The sequence below is a fragment of the Orycteropus afer genome, unplaced genomic scaffold, assembly GCF_000298275.1.
Source record: "Orycteropus afer afer isolate SDZICR_OR568_19922 unplaced genomic scaffold, OryAfe1.0 scaffold00054, whole genome shotgun sequence".
NCBI lineage: Eukaryota > Metazoa > Chordata > Mammalia > Tubulidentata > Orycteropodidae > Orycteropus > Orycteropus afer.
This window is the reverse complement of record NW_006921641.1, coordinates 3,555,567-3,575,583: the sequence shown is the minus strand read 5'-3', so window position 1 is coordinate 3,575,583 and position 20,017 is coordinate 3,555,567. Positions and strand designations below refer to the sequence as shown.

The window sequence follows — 20,017 nt, the reverse complement described above, 5'->3', positions numbered from 1 at the left end:
TGCATGAACAATTCAGTGACATTGATTACATTCTTCAAGTTCTGCAACTTTTTGTTTTAATTGTGATTTGGGTGAAAGTTTATAGAGCAAATTCACTTTCTACAGCAGTTGACACTCACATTATCTCATGACATTGACTACAATTTACCCCAATGCAACAGCTCCCCTCCCATTTCCTCTCGATAGGTACCTCTTCCCTGTGTCCATCCATCCATGCACTCCTGCCCCCTGAGCTGTCTCCCTGTGCATGAACAGCCCTTTTTTGTCTCATGATTGTTCTCTCCAAGGAGTGTGTCTACCTCAGGTAAATGACGTATGCCTGTCTTGTTTGTCTGGAAGCCACAGGTGTGGGTTCAGTTCGAGACCTGAAGGGCATCTAGGGACCATAGTCTCAGTGGTTCCACCAGCCTCTATCAGACCAGCAAACCTGGTTGCCCTGCCACCCCCCCCCCTTTTTTTTTCCAAATGATTTTTGAGTTTTATTCCACAATTGTGATAGCTATGTTTGTATGTCAACTTGGCTAGGCCTGGTTGATTGGCTGGGCAGCTGGATGTAGTATTCTCCATGATGAGACTGGTAATCAACTCCATGGTGGAATCTACTGGGAGCAGCTGAGTAGTTGCCTTTGGGTATGTGGTCTGTTTCCTGTATATAAGGAGAAGCTTTGAGAATGGTCTCTAGCCTTTGGCACACTTGGTCCCTGCATGTACTTGTGTCATTGTTCAGCCAGCCTGCTATGCTCTGCTGACCTTGGGATTTACAGTGGACTCAAGTTAATGGCCTGCTGTGTTGATTGGTAACATTGGGACTGTGCCTTTTTTTACTTGTCAACCTTGGGCTTCTCAGCCTCAGCAGCCAATAGCTGTCTGAGTGAAGAAATGCCTCTAGCTCCAGTGGGCCGGGAGCAGGAGGCAGAGCTGGACCCCAAGGTTGAGGGGCTTTCACCCAGCCCCTAGAGCCTGGCACTTTGAACTTGGACTTAAAGCCTCCAAATTGTAAGAATAAACTCCTGTTTGTTAAGGCCATCCCATTTGTGGTATATTTCTTGTCAGAGCAGCACTGGGTAACCAGAACAACATTGTTCTCCCTCTCTATCCAGGATCTCCTACATAGATCCCCCTCCGAGTGGTTGACAGTGGTAGCTGGGCACCATCTAGTTCTTCTGCTTTCATAGTCCTGTAGGCTGAGGATCACATGGTGTACCAGTCACGAGGACTAATTTTTCCCAGGAATCTTTGGTTTCTTCATTCTTCCTTGCTCTGGATATAGAGAGACCCATCATTGCATCTAGATGGCTGCTTGCAAACTTTTAAGATCCCGGTTGCTACTCACCAAAGTAGGAGGTAGAACAATGTTTTATGTGGTATGTTATGCCAATTGAGCTTGATGTCCCCTGCAACTATGGTTCCTCGCCCACTGTCTTTCTGAAGAAGGGAGTTGTTCAATTTCCATGTGTTTACTCTTTTTCCATTGATCTTCCTATTGTTGGTTTGTAATTTGATAGCATTGAGATCTGAGAAGATGCTTTGCAGTATTTCAATGTTTTTAAATTTATGTTGGCTTGTTTTATGGCCTAACATACGGTCTATCATGGAAGATGTTCCATGTTCACTGGAAAAGAATGTATATTGTACTGCTGTTGGGTGAAGTGTTCTGTAGATGTCTGTAAGGTCCAGTTGATGGATTGTATTGTTAAGTTCTTCTGCATCTTTGTTGAGTTTCTTTCCATTTGTTCTATATTTCTTTGAAAGTGGTATATTAAAGTCTCCTACTATGACTGTGGAGTCATCTATTTGACTTTTTAACTCTTTTAAACTCTGATTTATGTATTTTGGGGCTCTTTCATTGGGTCCATAGATATGTATTATGTTTATATCTTCATGTTCAATTGATCCTTTAATCATTATATAATGTCCTTCCGTGTCTCGTATGGTGGTTTTTGTCTTAAAGTCAGTTTGATCAGAAATTAATAATGCCACTCCTGCTCTTTTATGGTTGCCATTTGCTTGATATATCTTTTTCCAACCTTTGCATTTTACTTGATTTTTGTCTTTATCTCTAAGGTGTGTCTCTTATAGATAGCATATTGATGGATTTTGTTTTCTTATCCAATCTGCAACTCTGCGTCTCTTGAGTGCTGTATTTAATCCATTGACATTCAGTGTAATTATTGACAAGTATGAATTGGTTGCTGTCAGTTTTTTATGTGTTTTTTCATGGTGTCCCTGGTTTCTTTGTTCCATATTATTGTCTGTGCTGAGCTCATTATGTTTATGAATTTTGTTACCGTTTCCTTTGTTGCTTTTGTTTCAGTATTTGCTGAATATTTATGTTTGTCCTCTTTTTTAGTGTGATATGAAGGTTTATCATTTTTCTTTGAGGTTATCCTGTGATTTATAATTTTTTCCCCGAGTTTGCAATAGTCCATTCTATCTCGCAGCTCTCTTGACTTCCTCGCCATTTAGAATTCTTGTAACTACACAGTATTTTCCCTGTTTTTGCTTTGTAGTTCTCTTAATTTGCCAATTGATGTCTCTGGTTCCCTGTTTACAATCTTGTAAGCTTATTTTACTTTGGATTTGTCCATAGGTGTGGTTTCTGGGCTATGTCATCTTGTGTGTTAATGGTTGGTTGTTGTTTGCTATTTTTGGTTCTCTGTTCTCCATTTAGTATCTCTTGTAAGATTGGTCTGGTTTTAACAAATACCCTTAGTTTCTGCTTATCTGAAAATCTCCTAATTTCACCATCATATTTGAGGGACAGTTTTGCCGGGTATATAATTCTTGGTTGAAAATTTTTCTCTGTGTATATACCATCCCATTGCCTTCTCTCTTTCATGTTTTCTGCTGAGAAATCTGAGCTTATTCTTACTAGTTGTCCTTTGTAAGTAATTTTTTGTTTTTCCCATGCTGCTTTCAGGATTCTTTCTTTGTCTTTGGTTTTGTTGAGGTTGATGATGATATGCCTTGGTGATTTTCTTTTGGGATCTATCCTGTTTGGGGTTTGTTGGACTTCCTGAATGGATTTATTCTCATCTTTCATCATATCAAGGAAGTTCTCCTCCAACAAATCTCGGACAATTTTCTCAGTGGTTTTATTATTCTCTTCCTGTTCTGGAATTCCACTGACACGTAGGTTATTCCTTCTAGTAGTATCCTACATGAACCTTAGGCTATCTTCATTTTGTTTTTATCTTTTTCCTGACTGATCCCTTTCCAAAGAAGTATTCAGATTTCTGTCTTCATTCTCATTAATTCTCTCTTCCATTGTATCAGTTCTACTTCTTTGCCCTTCCAATGTGTTAATCTAATTCTGACAATTTAGTGTTAATCTTCTGGATTTCTATCTGTAGATTTAGAATCATTTCTAATTTTCCATTTATTTTGTAATTTGGTTCTTGTATTTCCTTCCAAAATTCTTCTAGGATTTTGTCTATGTTTTCTTGGTCTCTCAATTCTTTGAAGATACCTAAATATAATTGTTTCAAATTCCTTAACAGACAATTCTAATTCTGCTTCTTCCTCAAGGGTGTGTTCTATGTCTGTATCCTGCTCCCTTGTTTCTACCACTTTATCTTCTTTGTGTGGACTATGATGGCCATCATAGTTCTGAGACATTGTGACATTGTTGTGTTTAGATCTCTGTTAACTGTTTGTGAAGAGCCGCCCATGGTGATTCAGGCTCTTCTTGGTGGTGGTTTATTGAAGGCCTGTTGGTAGAGAAGGAGGTGGTGATTCTCACTCAGTAAGTGAAGGTGTAGGAGGTGTCAGTGTAGTTGTGTTATATGGGTACTGTTGCTGTCCCTCACTCAGTTAGAGAAAAATAACAGTTGAATAACCATCAAAAAAGCAAAAGCAAATGGACATAAAACACAATTTGTAGTCACACAGGAACAGTAAGCAAAAAAGAGAAAAGGGAAAAAAACAAAAACACCACAATACCTGGGGAGAGGGCAATAAGAGAAAAAATGTAGAGAAGGAGAATAAAGAGGAAAAAATGAGAAAAACGCAAAAAGAAAAATAAGGAACGGGGTTAACCACAGGAAAGAAGAAAAAAATTGGAACCAGGAACAGGGAAAAGATAAAACCTGAAAACTAGAACCTGGGAAGGGAAGAATAAAGAATGGCAATGAAAAGGACAAAAGTAATAATAATAGTCATAATTTAAAAAACTTTCAAAAACTAACAAACTGGAAAAAAGAAAAAAAAATCATGGCAAGGCTGGGAAGGGCACCCAGACTGCGTCTGAGCAGTCTGAGCACACACGCTTGGATGGAATTCCTAGAAGGTGGGTGGGAGTGAGGGATGGCCGCACCTCCATTTATCCAAGTGTAAAATCTATGGTTTTAATTTGAAATTTCTATTTTTATAGTCATAAGTAAATTATGTCCTCTTATTTCACAACTTCAATAATAAATTATTTTTACTTTTTTTTCCTTCATTCACTTGTTAATTTTTATGTTTAGGAAAAGTCATCTAATGTGAAGAATGAAAATGTAAGTAGCACCCGTAAATCTGAAAACCTCCGGGGGTGTGACTTACTTCAAGAGGTCTCAGTCACCATTCGAAGATTTAAGAAAACTTTAATATCTAAGGAAAGGTAACCTCATTTCCTTCCTTTGCAAGTTTTACAGTAATAAAAGCACAAAGGAAAAATTCCAAAAAATGTACTGAGATGCAAAACATTCAAAATTCTAACTTTTGAACATTTTTGATTGTTTTCTATCTTATCTATTGGTGTTCTAACACAAACACCTAACGTGGCTGTTTTTAACAAATTTTTTTTTCTCACAGTTTAGGAGATCAGAGGACAAATTCAGTGTACTGGCTTTAGAGGAGGCTTTAATTAATTAATTTTTGTATTTTCTTTTATGTGGGTGCGTCACCCTGGGTTGAGTGGTGTGCATGTACATCTTGTTTACTGTTGGGCTGAGAGCCAGCCTCTGGGAGTAAGTTTTATTCCAGGACCGAAATTTATCCCAGGGCTATAGTATATGGGGTCCCACCAGACTCCATTTGACCAGTAATTGTGTCCTTACTGTGTTTTTGGATTTTGTCCCATGTTTTTCCTCCCTCCCTCTCCAGGATCTCCAGTTTTGATCCTTTCCTGAGTGGTTCACGTTGGTAGCCGGGCATCATGTAGTTCTTCTGGTCTCGAGGTCCATCATTTCCTAGGGCTGATTGCTTCCGAATGCCCTTGGATTTTTGCACTCTTCTTTGCTTCTGACTTTAGGAGACAATTAGCTGCATGTTAGATGGCTGCTTAAAACCTTTTAATAGCCCAGTCACTACTCACCAATGTAGGTTGAGGAACAAGATTTTTATTTTTTTTGTTGTGCCAGTTGAGTTTGGTGTCCCCCAGTACTACGGTCCTGAGTCGGTAAATCCGTTGGCTTTCTTTCCACAGTGTCTGGCTGTCTGTGAGGAATTACTCTATGTCTGTGTTCTCTTTTTTCTCTAAGGATTGCGGGTGTTGTGTATCACTGGTATCTGTACTCGATTAGCCTCAGATGAATCCATCCTTGGTCTAGAGTATAATCTATAATCTAAAAGGAGGCTTTAGAGGAAGAAATTTTTGTCTCTTTGAACTTCTGCTCCTGAGGGATCTTCATGTGGCTTGACACTTTTCTTGTTTAATTTCTTTTATATCTCAAAAGAGATTGACTCAAAATATACCTTACCACTGGTACTGCTTGATTAACTTAACAAAGATACCCATTCTGAAATGGAATTATAACCAGAGGCGTAAAAGTTAGTATTTACAGCACATATACTTGGGGAACGTAATTCAACCCATAGCAATGTCCATCTCTTTAAAGAAATTGTAATCTCAGATTTATCTCTAGTGTCTACATAGTACTTGCTTCATATTAGGAATGCAGTAAGTATTTGTAGAATGAGGAACGAAATGAACATGATTTGAAGTTACAGTCACTCTTTATTAGACTATAGTATGTTATTGTATACTTTGTATATGTTAAAATTTTCTACAAGCCAAATACTGTACATGTGCTCCTTATAATCTCCTAACACTAACATTAAATACAAAGATCAATACTTTGTTCAATTAATTTGAAAAAGGAAATTTTGTTTGTTTTTTATTGTGATAATTAAGATTTAAAGTGAAACATGACCAACCAGGTTGTGATAGCTTTAGTGTAAGTGTTCTGTTTTAGTTGTTAATGTCCTTATATTTTCTTTTTTGTAGAGTACAACGATGTGCCATGTTACAGTTTTCAGAATTTCATGAGAAACTTCTCAGCACTCTTTGCCGAAGAGCAGATGATGGCCAAGTCACAGAGCACTCCCAGAGCCTTGTGCTGGATACCCTCTGCTGGTTAGCGGGAGTACATTCCAATGGACCTGGAAGGTCAGTGTGAGATTGTACTTCCACTGATGATTGCCCTTTGGATGTTTAAAGTTAAAGATGAGTCTAAATTTCTGTTACTGTTTTGCAGTTCAAAGGAGGGAAACGAGAGCCTACTTTCAAAAACACGAAAATGTCTTTCAGATATCGTGCGTGTTTGCTTCTTTGAGGCAGGAAGAAGTATAGCCCATAAGTGTGCCCGATTTCTAGCCTTATGTATTAGGTTGGTGCATTTTTACATTGAAAGCACTTTGCAGATGTATCTCCAATGTAGTATAGTACCTTGTCTGTAGTATAATGTGATTTTTATATTATGTATAATTTAAGAGAATTTTCAAATGTTCATTAGGATTATTGGGATTTTTAAAAAGAATTTTTAGCTCTTAGGGTAACATGTCACAGTAATTAAGTCTATTGATAATAAAACAAGTCTACTAGGCTTCTTTGCCTATTAGTAATGGTTTGGGAGATTTGTTAAGGAGGAGACCTTCCTCACTTAAATTTCCCATTCTTCATAGATGTTTTGGATCCATCACTGAAACTGTGTTTCCTGTTATATAACAGTCTTATTGAACTTATTTGTAACACTGGGCAGATCATTATCTCTAAACCTAAAACTGTTACTAGCTTCTTGTTGTTGTTGTTATGTGCCGTCGAGTCGGTCCCGACTCATAGCGACCTCTCCTTGGGTTTCCGAGGCAGTATCACTACAGAAGTAGGATTGCCCAACCTTCTTTCCGAGGAGTGGCTGGTGGGTTTGAACCGCCAGCCTTCTGGTTAGCAGTCAAGTGCTTTAGCCACTATGTATTGACTGACTGTAACCTTCTTATTGGACTTTTGCATAAAGAGAATGATTTAGTCCACAAGAAAATAGTTATGAAGACCTTTGGTATAATTAATCTCTAATACTATTTTGCTGTCTTTGAGACTATAAGGCACATTTTTCCTGTGATCATGATAAATATGTTTTATAATTTTAAAATTACTATCTCAAGCCTAGAGTTAAATTTAGACCTTGAGTAATATCTTTATATTTTTTCTTTTAAAATTGTTTCAGTAATGGCAAATGTGACCCATGTCAACCAGGATTTGGATCTGTTCTTTTGAAGGCTTTACTTGATAATATGTCATTTTTACCTGCTGCAGCAACTGGTGGTATGTGAAATCAGTTTAATTACAAATAACTATAGTTATAGAAAATATTTCAAAACTATACTATGGATTATTTAGTAACTCTTTTTCCTCATTTTTTTCCCCCGGTAGCTTATTATGTCAGGGAGTAGATAAATGCTGGCTGCATGGTCAGTTACTCTCTGTTCAGTTAATATTTCTACGAAAGGGTTACATGGGACAATTAAGTAAATAATTAGGTCATTTCAGTTCATGCCTTTTATATAACTTCATTAAAATCATTGATTTGTACATTTGTTTACTGACTGTAGATCAGATGTCACAAAGCTGAAATGCTAGCAAGTGCCAGGGACGTGATGTAAATAAGTAAAGTTGTCCACGTATAGTTATATGTGCATATATTGTGTGATTAGTAAGGTCTATGGCAAACTGTAGTGATGTAAAAGGGACTAGTGGTTTACTTATCACTTGAAAACTGTGATATGCCATTCAAGACAAGTATAGTATCAAGTAGGATTATAAAGCAGCCACTTAAAATCGCACATAAAGTTGTTTCTTTTTCTTGCTATTGTGTTGTTTTATTATAAAGAGCTACTAATTGGTATTTTAAACCTAGTGTTGTTTTCCTGTAAACATTTCCTATAATCTTGTACTTTGTAAACAGTCAACTCCGTCAACAAGTTACATGAGTGATAGATATATTTCACAAGTATTTGATCTTTGTGATAAACCAGAAAAAAGCTCAAAGTTAGTTGGTAACTAATTATTTTGTCAGTATTTTAATTTAGTTAAATAAGGAGTCCATTTATAGTTTCCTTAAACATAGATTGGCTAAAACTATTAACTAGAACATTTGCAAATTGGTTTTTAACTATAATAGTCTCTGATGTGTAAAATAGTAGTTATTTGAAGATAATCTCAGATATGGGATGCTCAAATTCTTAGATGTATTTGGTAGTTGGACATCTCAAGTCTCATAGAAGAATCTTAAAATACACAACCATAATCATCACTTAAGCCAAATTGGTCTGTGTGGAACTGGCAGTATAGAATAACTGCACTCCATTCACTTGTTAAACTGTACTGTTGTAGTTGTAGCTAACTGCCTTCCAGTGTTTTGAAAATTTCGTACACAGAAGCTGCATTTCAGGAAGAATAATTTGAGGGACCTGTGGTTTTTCCACTTTTCAATTTATTTTATAATATCCCTCAGAGTCATCTTAGGTTGGTGAACAACTAAATACCTAGATTTCAAAATAAATTTGAAATTCCTAATGTAAGACTGCACTTCAGGTTCTGGTTCATACTGTCATTGTCCTCTGATTTCTCAAAGGAACTGGTCTTTGTATGCTATCCTTAAAGATACTCTCTCTAGAAAAAGAAGGTATACTGATGTTAATGGTATCTGAAGTTATCTTTGTTAGAGAAAAATGAGAAAAAAAGAAACCTTGGTATTTTTATTTTTGTTTTCAGGTTCTGTCTATTGGTACTTTGTCTTACTGAATTATGTGAAAGATGAAGATTTGGCTGGGTGCAGTACAGCTTGTGCATCTTTGCTTACTGCTGTGTCCAGACAGTTACAGGACAGGTTAACACCAATGGAGGCTTTACTTCAGACGAGGTATTTTGATATATGTAATAAGTAATAAAGAGTCTTTCTGGGTGTGATATCACCACTGAGCAAAACTATTAAAATATATTAAAAAAACTAAAAAATGGCACTCTGGTGGCATAATGCCTAAGGCATTTGACTGCTAACCAGAAGGCTGGCGGTTCAAACCCACCAGCAACTCCTCGGAAGGAAGATTGGGCAGTCTATTTCCGTAGTGATACCACCTTGGAAACCCTATATATATTTTAAAAATTAGTTGATTTTGCAAAATTATATGTAATTTATGCTTTACCTTATTCCAGATGATCTGAGAGTACTGTTTTTCTCTGAATCAATGTAGTGATTGAAGGGAAATAGAGACGCCTGATATTTTTTCCTTGCTTCAGTCTGCTGATCATACTGTTGATTTGTTAGCCTCTAGCTTATTGTAATCACAATTGTAGAGTCTCTAAAGCCAAAAAACCTGTTGCCATTGAGTCTATTCTGACTCGTAGTGACCTTATACGAAAGAGTGGAACTGCCTCATAGTGTTTTCAAGGCTCTAAGTCTTTATAGAAGCAGACTGCCTCATCTTTCTTCTGCAGAGTGGCTGGGGGGTTCGAACTGCTGACCTTTTGGTTAGCAACCAAATATGTTAAACACTGTCCACCGGAGTTCCTTGTGGAGTCTCTGGACAGTGTTTTTTGGAATGAAAGTTTGTAGGAAACATGCTGAGACTCACTGAATTTAATGGGTTAAATCTGGTTAGGTTCTCCCTTTGCCTTGTTAGTCGAACTGCTCTTAAAAATAATAGATAATTCATTAATTAGATGACTGACAGGAAAATTGTTAGGACATTGTTTTATTTTTCAGATATGGATTATATAGCTCACCATTTGATCCAGTCCTCTTTGATTTGGAGATGAGTGGCTCTTCTTGTAAAAATGTATACAACAGCAGCATTGGTGTCCAGTCAGATGAAATTGATTTATCAGATGTCCTTTCAGGTAGTTACTCCTTTCATTAGAGGAATTTCTGAATTTTATATCTTGACTTTTATATCTTTACTTAATAGACTTACTAGATTTTAGTTACTACATTTTTGTCTTTAAAGAACTAAAATTCTTTACCACTTAGCCTAACATCTGTGAATTATTAAACAGATTATTCCCTCTTCCCAAGAACCCTTGCCCCCAACAGCAGTAGTAACAGCAACAAAAATAGACCATAGAATAATATGAAAGTGATCTTTGAAAAGATTGTGAATTTGTTTTTTTGGTTCTTCCTTGCTTGTTCACATTACCTTAATGCTCATAAGAAACTTTGAAATTTGACTAGTTGTAGCCTATTCAGTTTTATTTGATAGGCCTTTGTAATCTCTATAAAGCCAAAGAATATGTTAATTCATATTTGCAAAATATAAAATTGACATATACTTAGTGTAATAAGTAAGGATGCAAAAAGAAAAAAATAATTGCCTGTATCTACTATCACACTGTCTTGAGGTAAGCTTTGTGCATTTTGTTATATTACCCTTCTCCACATTTCTGAAGAATATGCTTTTAGATTGTAAACTATATTGATGTGCTCTGAAACTTTTTATAATCATTTCAAATTCTAAATTTGATGGTTATTTTCCTTTGGAAAACAGTGACAGTTAAAAAAAAAAGTGACAGTGTCACTTTTGATTTTCTTTCATCTAATATGGCATTTTCTGCTGAAATGTTTTAAGTAAATCAGAATGTTAGAAAATTTCTTTGCAAACACATAAAGTAATTATCACATTAAATGTAGTAAATTTGGGGAAGTTAATCTCAGTTTCACTTATTGTAAACTAAACTATAAATGGAGAATAAGCCAAAATAAAAAAACCAAGTACACAAATACAAATAACATGCAAAATGCCCTCAGCTCTAATCTCTCCACCCTTGTGTATAGGATCTTGAGCTATTTAGACGTGTTTTCTACACATTTTGATTAAAATTTCTAAAGAAATTGATCATATTACCTGTACTGGTTTCTCATTTCTTTTTAGTTACATGTGGTCCCTTAAGTATATGTATTGTCTCTTTTTTTTTGATGACTTAGGCCTTAATCACTTCATGTCCATTTCAGTTTCTTCTGTCTTTTATATTCAAGTTCTACAAGTTATACCATTGTAATTTATGACTGCAAATCAGAGTGGAAATATCCTACAGAATGTAATAAGACAGAATGAAATCCCTTAAAGGAGAAGACCACAAGCCTTAAAGACCAAGCTCCAAGGCAGTCAAGTGGCTAGAGTAACAACACTCAGGAAAGACAAACGAGTATCATGACCTGTAAATCTCTGTATATATTTCTCATCATTTTACTCCTCATTATTGGCTTTTCTATAGCATTCTATTTCTAGTTAAGGATAACAGTGGCACCAGACAGAAATGTGAATGCTATCCTCAATACCTTTTTCATCCACATTGAGACTGTCACCAGTTTTTGTCTATATTTCTACCAGCGTACATTTCAAATGTGCATATTTTCTTGCCTGTTAGGATTATACCATTAGAGTTCAAGCCATTGTCATCTTGTATCTGCACTATAATCATAGCTTTTCATCTGGTCTCTGTGTGTCTGTTCTTGCCTCACTTCAGTATATTCTCTCTGTTGCAATGGGTGTGATCATTTTTGTATGCAAACCTGATCATTGTATCTCTCTCCTTAAAATACTTTCCACATCTCATTTAAATCCAACCTCTAATACAGTATATGTAATGCCGCCTAATCTTGTGCCATTGCCCTTTGTAGTCTCCTTTCTCTGGCCTGTTGGTTCTCAAAGCTTGGTCCATGGACCCTTCAGGGCTCTTGAGACCCTTTCAGGGGGCTGGTGGGCCAAAATTATTTTTATGGTAATAAAATGTTGTTTGCCTTATTTACTGCATTGACATTTGTATTGATGATGATCTTCACCATACATGTGCAGTTGAAAAAAAAAATGCCAGTTTCATTTACAACTGTGCTTGATGAGATCCTAAAAATTATTAATTAAATTGTGAACCTGTGAGTATGCATCTTTTAAACGTTCTATGTGATGAAGTAATTTTGCATATAGCACCTCTGCTGCTTAATAAAGTATGATGACTATCTTGAGAAAATCATAGAACACCATTTTCATATCAAAGAATGACTGCTGGATAAGCTATGTTAATTCAAACTTGTTTATTTGGCAGACATTTTCTCAAGAATGAATGAAAAAAGTCTGTCACCTCACTGGAATCAGTTGATACAGTATTTGTTACCAAGGTTAAAGTTAGAAGCAAAAGTTAGAATTTGGGAAAATTTTTGTCCCCCACTATGGTCTTAACAACTTTCCAGTATTTAAAGACTTTTCTGATGGGATATGGTCATGTTAGTTAATGTAAATTTCTGATACTATATAAGGAAATATGCCAGTATTTGAAAGATCTGCATACAGCAGCCAATCATCATTTTCTCAGTGACTAGGCATGATGGTTCAAAATAATGCATGAGTAAAAGATTCACTTAATGTACAAAATAGACCAAGTGATTTTAATCTAATAACATTTGAGAAGTTCATTGGGCTCATTGATAAGGTTTCAAATGATACATTGCATCTAATCTTTAAGAAACTATTGCTTGTCAAATTTTGAATATCTAAAGGTATTAAAGATTCTTTCCTTTATAACCACATATTTACATTAGGCTGAATTTTTTCCATGTATTTCAACCCAAACAGCATATTCGAGTACATTGAAAACAGTGGCACGTGGAGAATACAGTTAACTTGTGATAAACCAGATTTTAAACAGATTTTCAGATGTATAAAACATTGCCACTTGGCTCATTAAATTATTTTTTAGTGATTTTTCATACAAATATTTATTTTAACATCTTACAGGTTTACTATTAAGTAAACTTTTAATTTTTTTTCAGATTTTAAAACTTCTACTATATTAAATATTAATATATATCATAAACCCAACATAAGTAATAAGGTCTTGGGAGCTCTGGTGGTGTAGTGCCTAAGGCATTTGACTGCTAACCAGAAGGCTGGCAGTTCAAACCCACCAGCCATTCCTCGGAAGGAAGATTGGGCAATCTAATTCTGTAGTGATTCTGCCTCGGAAACCCAAGAGGAGAGGTTGCAATCAGTTGGACCCGACTTGATGGCAGTGAGAGTTAAGTTTAATAGGGTCTTGGTTCAAAAAGTTTTAGAACTATTCGTCTAGCCATAGTGTGTTCTTTGAGTTCCCATGCTCATTCCTACCTCAGTGATTTCAGTCATGCTTCTTCTGCATGAATTCTCTTACCCCAGTGCAATAAATACGTAAGAATCTGTTATTCTTCTATTCAATTTCATCCTATCATCCTGGAAGCATTTTCTTATGCCTTGATTTAGGGCCTATTTCCTCTGCCAGTCCTTTCATCTTCTCTTAAGTAGAACTTGGTACATTTGCTTTTTAAAGTTCACTTGTGTAATTGATTAACAGCTAGTGACTGCTAACAGAGACTGTAAGTCTCCTGAAGACTGGAGCCTTATCTTTTGCTACTGTGTCTGCCAGGTCTTGTACTGTGTCATGTGTCAGTTCCTGTACTGGATACAAATGGGACATTAGTGAGCAAGATTATGACAGAGAAGTTGTATAGTTAATAATCTTTCAGATGTTGAGGATAGTTTTTATCTCACCATTCTTTTCAACTTCAGTTTTTGTTTTAATTTTCTCTTAAAGGATTCTGTTTAGAGTAGTGCTTGATTCCAGAAAATTTTGACAGTACTGAGAATAACCCTTTTCTTGCCCTCAAACCACAAACACAATCACTGTTGATTCCCTTGTGTTGTTCCCTAGGCTTTTTTGCTGTGATTCTTTTGGCTATATAGTTGTGGCCATGTGATTTATTAATTTATTTATTACAATTGCATATGCTTACTTAAACTATTTTCATGACTCTAAAGTAAAATGTTTAATTCTAGAAAATTATTAATATATAGGAAATATTAAATAGTATAAATAACATTTTTTAACATGTTTTCATACTTTAGTCTCATTTTAGTGCCTTCTGATTTTATACAGTTGACATCTTAGAATGTATTTACTGGTTATTGAATATAAGTATCAGTTTGTTAGAAAACTGTCACTCATGTTTCTTATAAATGTAAGCACTAAGTTGCTTTTATGACACTCAGGAAAACTATCATCTTGTGTTTTGTAAATTTACCTAATAATTTGTCGACTGTTGAGGGTACTGTGTAATGGTTGTGCATTTATACATGTGCTCTAATTAAAATTTGAAAAACAGCTACAGTTTTCAGTATAATACCATTGTATCTTTAAGGTTATCTTCACATACTATATAAAATCTGTTTCATTTTCTGATTTAGGCAATGGAAAGGTCAGTAGTTGCACAGCTGCTGAGGGCAGTTTTACATCTCTCACTGGACTTCTAGAAGTTGAACCCTTACACTTTACTTGTGTGTCAACTAGTGATGGAACCAGAATAGAAAGGGATGATGCAAGTACGTTTACTGGTATATACCTTCTTTTATTATATATACATTTAAATGGAATACAATATCAGTTTATAATATATGTAAATTTCATTACTGTAATGTTAAGTAGAAAATTGTTTATGGGAAAGATGTTTTAGGAAAAAATCAAAGTAGTTTTGTTTATTTTCTAAGTGAATTTAAAGTTGTTTTTTTTCCTATTTGCTAGAGCACTGTCTTAATTTCCTTTCTTTTTATATCTTTGAATTTTAAAAAGTTCTTTAATTTGGAAAATACCAAACATAACAGAAGTAGAGGAAACGAGTAAGATGAACTCCATGTTTCCATTACCCAGCCTCAGTAGTTATCAACAGATAGACCTTGTTTGGTGTATTTTTGGTGTCATAATGCTATTTTTTCCATTAAAATACCTGTATATTTCAAAATGTCTTTGATAAGGTTGAAGAAGAGTGAAGAAGGGAATACTGTTTTTTTCTGAGTAGTTTAACCAACTTTGAATATATAAACCACCCTTACATAAGATTGAGTCTATCTTGGTATATATAGTGGAAATTTTTGTACTTGGTCTATAGTTTTATGCCTCTATTATTGCCACTGAAGGATTTGCATGTTTTGTGCTGATTCTAATGGTGACCATTTTGTATAAATTCATCTTTTTTTTTCTCTCAATATTTTAACAAATAGGAAAAACAGAGTATGAAAAAAAATAATAAATTTAATGTTGCTATTGGCTCCAGAATGACATGGAACTTTCCGAGGAACTTAATAGATCTGTATTTGAGTGCCTTTTTATTCAGAAGCATTTTATATTTTTTAATTGTGGAGGTAACCACTTAGTGAGATTCATGGCTTACATAGTGAAGATCTGAATTTTGGTCAAAATCTATTCTTTGCTTTATATGGAGATTGTAGAAGGGTCAGAATTAATTTGTATATTTTTCTCTTGGACTACCTATCATAATCATTTTGTAGAAACTTATATTTATCTTGGAATAGAAGCATCCCATGACAGAAGAATTTATCTTTCAGCATATTCTTTAGTATTAAATCAGTCTCTTTTATAGAGTTCTTATGAATTTAAGTTCTAGTTTTTAGTTTTGTTTTTGTTTTTCAAATCCATATTTTTGATTTGATTAACTAATACTTCAGAAAGCATAAAATTATAAAAGACAAAACATTAGGCTTTAAAGGGAAGCATTCTATAATGCTCCCCACCATTATAACCAGTTTCATGTGTTTCCAGAGGAAGTGTATGCATATATAAGCAATCACCCCTGTATTCCTACTTAACCCCAACCACCACTGCCCGAGGGATATTTAATAAAAATGGTAGGTCACAGTTCAACTTCAGATGTGCTGATAAGGTGCTAAAAGATGACAATAGTCTGTCAATTTTCTATTTACTTTTTTCTTTTGAACAATGTTAATTGTGAAATACAGTACCTATACAAAGAGTAGAGAACAATTGTACAGCTCAGTAATTTTATCAAAAACCTAAATGTACATATAAATTACTCCTAGTCAACAAATAACAGTTTCACCATCGTAAAGGTACCTTCATGCCCTTTTATACTTACTGTATTTTCCCTTACTACCTTTTTCTCTATCTATAAAAAATAAGCACTGTTCTGATTTTCAGAGTAATCACTTGTTTTTTGTTTGTTTAACCTCTTAATCATAAATTGTTGGACACAAGGTTGAGTAAAAAACCAATAAACCAATTGCCTTTGAGTTCATTCCAATTGATGGTGACCTAATGTGTGTCGGAATAGAACTGTGCGCTGTAGAATTTTCAGTGGTTGGTTTTTCAATAGATCGCCAAGCCTTTCTTTCAAGGTGCCTTTGGGTGGATTTAGACCTTCAGTCATTTGGTTAGCAACCAAGTGTGTTAATCGTTTGTACCACCAGGGTTAACTTCTAGAGAGTATAGGATCATATGCTTTTTTTGTCTTTCTTTTGCTCTGCATTCTTCTGTGCAGCATTATGATTGTGAACTTTATTCATATTGTTGAATATAAATAGTTGGTTCTTTTAATTGTTCTATGTTGTCGTTGTTATTTGCTGTCGAGTCGGCCCCGACTCATAGCGACCCCTCCTTGGGTTTCCGAGGCAGTATCACTACGGAAGTAGGATTGCCCAACCTTCCTTCCGAGGAGTGACTGGTGGGTTTGAACCACCAGCCTTCTGGTTAGCAGTCAAGTGCCTTAGGCACTATGCTACCAGAGCTCCTAATTGTTCTATAGGGTCCCATTATATGAATAAAACAAAATTTGTGTATCCAGTCTTTGATTTATATACTGTTGATGGACATTTTTGTTCTTCCATTATGGGGCTCTTAATATTAATAGGTACACTTTTCTCTTGGCTATGAATTTAAGAGATGAATTGCTGGTTTTAGGGTATTGATACGTTCAGTGTGAATAAGTAATGTTAAAGAAGCATTTCTTGATTTCCAAATTAAAGATCAGTTATCATTTTTGCTATTGGTTTCTGTTTAATTGCCCTGAATTCAAAGAAAATACTCTCTATCAATCCTATAAAATTAGTTGGGAATTCTAGAGGGTCAGTTTTTATAAGTATTCCATGAGTGTTTAACAATATTCACTCTGTACTTCTTGATGAAGTATACCCTGTATAAATTCATTTCCTTACCTTTGCTAATTGTGTCCTTCAGATTATATTTTTAATGATTACTTAATCTACTTGGTTTCTATTTAGTTACTTTGAGTGGTATGTTAAAATCTTGACACCATACCTGTGGGTTTGTGTATTTTTGCTGTCACTATTTTATATAAAATACATTTTTGAGGCCACCTATAAATTTAGAATGGTTATAGCTATCCTAAGACCTGAATCTTTCATCATTATGAATTCTTTGTTTACTTCTGAAGTTGCTATTTCTGCTAAGATTTACTTTGTTTGATATTTATATTACTAGGATCAGCTTTCTTTGCATTTCTGTTTGTAAATATATTTTTTTGAATTTACCTTTTTGTATTTTAACGACTTTATTTTTTATCAATAGGATGAAACTGGGGCCCAGAAATGCTAAATGTGTTGGCCAAGGACACTCAGCCATTGTAAGACTGAGTGGGGCTCCTGGGTTCTTCGTGTGTCTGCACCTTGGGTAGCCTAGGACCACTGCTCTTGATACCACTGATCATGAAGTTGCACATTCTAAAATGGTTTTTAATTTTGAGCATTTTATTGTGATTTGGGTGACAGTTTACAGAGCACATCAGTTTACCATTCATTCACATATTCTCTCGTGATGTTAGTTGCTGCAGTCCCCTCAGTACAACACCCGTCCTGCTGCTTGTTTGGGTTCCCCGTTTCCATTTGCCCATCTTTCCTGCCATTCTTACCTTCTCAGCTTTGTTTTTGGGAAAAGATGTCCTTTTGTTCTCCTCTTGTTGATTGTTGCGAGGAGTATGTTCCTCACAGTATTCTTGCTCACTTTTCAGTCCTGTCTGTTGTTTGGCTGAAATGTATCAGATTGAAGGGTGTCTGAAGGCCATCGTCTTGGGGGTTACACCAGTCTTTATCACATTGACCTTTTTTATGAGCCTGAATTTTGTTCTACATTTTTTTCCCACTCTGTACAGAACCTTCTGTTGTGATCCTAAAGTGGTCAGCAGTGGTAGCCAGGCACCATACAGTTTTTCTGTTCTCAAGCTAATGGAGGTTGTAGTTTTTGTGGTCTCTTAGTCCTTTGAACTAATTATTTTACGGTGTCTTTGATTTTCTTCACTCTTCTTTGGTCTGGACAGGAAGAAACTGATAAGTTATATCTTAGATAGCCCCTCACAAGCTTTTAAGACCCTTGTTGCAACTCACCCAAGTAGGATTTAGACCATTTTATTTATTGACTGTGTTATCCCAGTTAACCTGCGTGTCACCGAAAGCTCTGATCCTTGAGGAAGCCCTGTGACTTAGTCCCTCAAGGTGTTTAATGATGGCTAAGAAGTTGGCATAGTTTTGCCACTTTTATATGCTACCATGTCCCGGGATATACTTGCAGCACATACAATATGTTTGTAGAAAAATCCACTGCCATTGAGTTTATTCCAACTTATAGTGACCCCATTGGGTTTCCAAGGCTGTAAATCTTTTGTGTGTGTGTGTGTGTGTGTGTGTGATTTGGGTGAAAGTTTACCGAGCAAACTCACTTTTCATACAGCAGTTCACACACACGTTGTTTTATGACATTGGCTACAATTTACCCCAATGCAACAGCTCCTTTCCCACTTCCTCCCGATAATTACCTCTTCCCTGTGTCCATCCCTCCATGCACTCCTGCCCCCTGAGCTGCCTCTCTGTGCATGAACAGCCCTTCTTTCTCTCATGATTGTTCTCTCCAAGGAGTGTATCTACCCCAGGTAAATGTTCAACTCATATGCCTGTCTTTTGTTTGTCTGGAAGCTACAGGAGTGGGTTCAATTCCAGACTTGAAAGGGCATCTAGGGACCATAGTCTCAGTGGTTCCATCAGGTTCTATCAGACCAGCAAAGCTGCTCCCTCCTTTTTTTTTTTTCCCAAATGATTTTGAGTTTTGTTCCACATTGTTCTCCCTCTATATCTAGGATCACCTACATAGATCCCCCTCTGAGTGCTTGACAGTGGTAGCCGGGCACCATCTGGTTCTTCTGGTCTCATAGTCGTACAGGCTGTGGATCGCATGGTTTACCAGTCGCTAGGACTAATTGTTTCCATAATCTTTGGTTTTCTTCATTCTTCTTTGCTCTGGATGAGGAGAGACTCATTGTTGCATCTAGATGGCAGCTTGCAAACTTTTGCTTTTAAGATCCCAGTCACTACTCACCAAAGCAGGAGGTGGAACAATGTTTTGTGTAGTATGTGATTCCAAGGCTGTAAATCTTTATAGAAGTAGATTGCCTTATCTTCCTCCCATGGAGCAGCTGGTGTTGGGTTTTAACCATTGACCTTCTAGTTAGCAGTCAGATGCCTTGCAGATAGAGAGCTGTCCTGTGCCAAAACTATATATGCTCATGGGTATACTCCCATACACTGTTCAGTTTACATACCTATCTGTGTATCCACTAGTAAATGAATATTTTTTATTGCAGGATTGTGTATTAATTGTGTTTACCATTGTTTCCTTTTACTCTTGCCCACCTCCTGATGTCTTCCCTTTCCTTGGTCGCATTATGCTGTCCTCTTTCATGTTGTGTGTTTCCTGTCCCTTCACCCAAGTGAATGTGTATCTACTATCATAATGCCTAAGGCATAGCCCTGGTAAACAGAAGGGCTGGTGGTTCAAACCCATCAGCCACTCCTTGGAAGGAAGACTGGGCGGGCAATCTACTTCTGTAGAGATACTGCCTTGGAAATCCCAAGGAGGGGTCGCTGTGAGTTAGGACTGACCCGATGACAGTGAGTTTGGTTTTTTTTTGGTGTCTAGTTA

At 36.0% G+C, this 20,017-nt stretch overlaps 1 protein-coding gene across 1 annotated transcript in view; it reads left to right on the top strand.

Annotated features, from left to right (window-relative positions):
- The window catches only part of BIRC6 (baculoviral IAP repeat containing 6), a 366,321-nt gene that overhangs the window by 115,328 nt on the left and 230,976 nt on the right, over positions 1 to 20,017 (top strand). Inside the window, exons 17-23 of the mRNA XM_042780685.1 lie at positions 4,467 to 4,600; positions 6,209 to 6,370; positions 6,459 to 6,590; positions 7,425 to 7,522; positions 8,972 to 9,119; positions 9,963 to 10,096; positions 14,467 to 14,613. Coding sequence (XP_042636619.1) covers positions 4,467 to 4,600; positions 6,209 to 6,370; positions 6,459 to 6,590; positions 7,425 to 7,522; positions 8,972 to 9,119; positions 9,963 to 10,096; positions 14,467 to 14,613 — 955 coding nt within the window. The remainder of the gene's footprint in view (positions 1 to 4,466; positions 4,601 to 6,208; positions 6,371 to 6,458; positions 6,591 to 7,424; positions 7,523 to 8,971; positions 9,120 to 9,962; positions 10,097 to 14,466; positions 14,614 to 20,017) is intronic.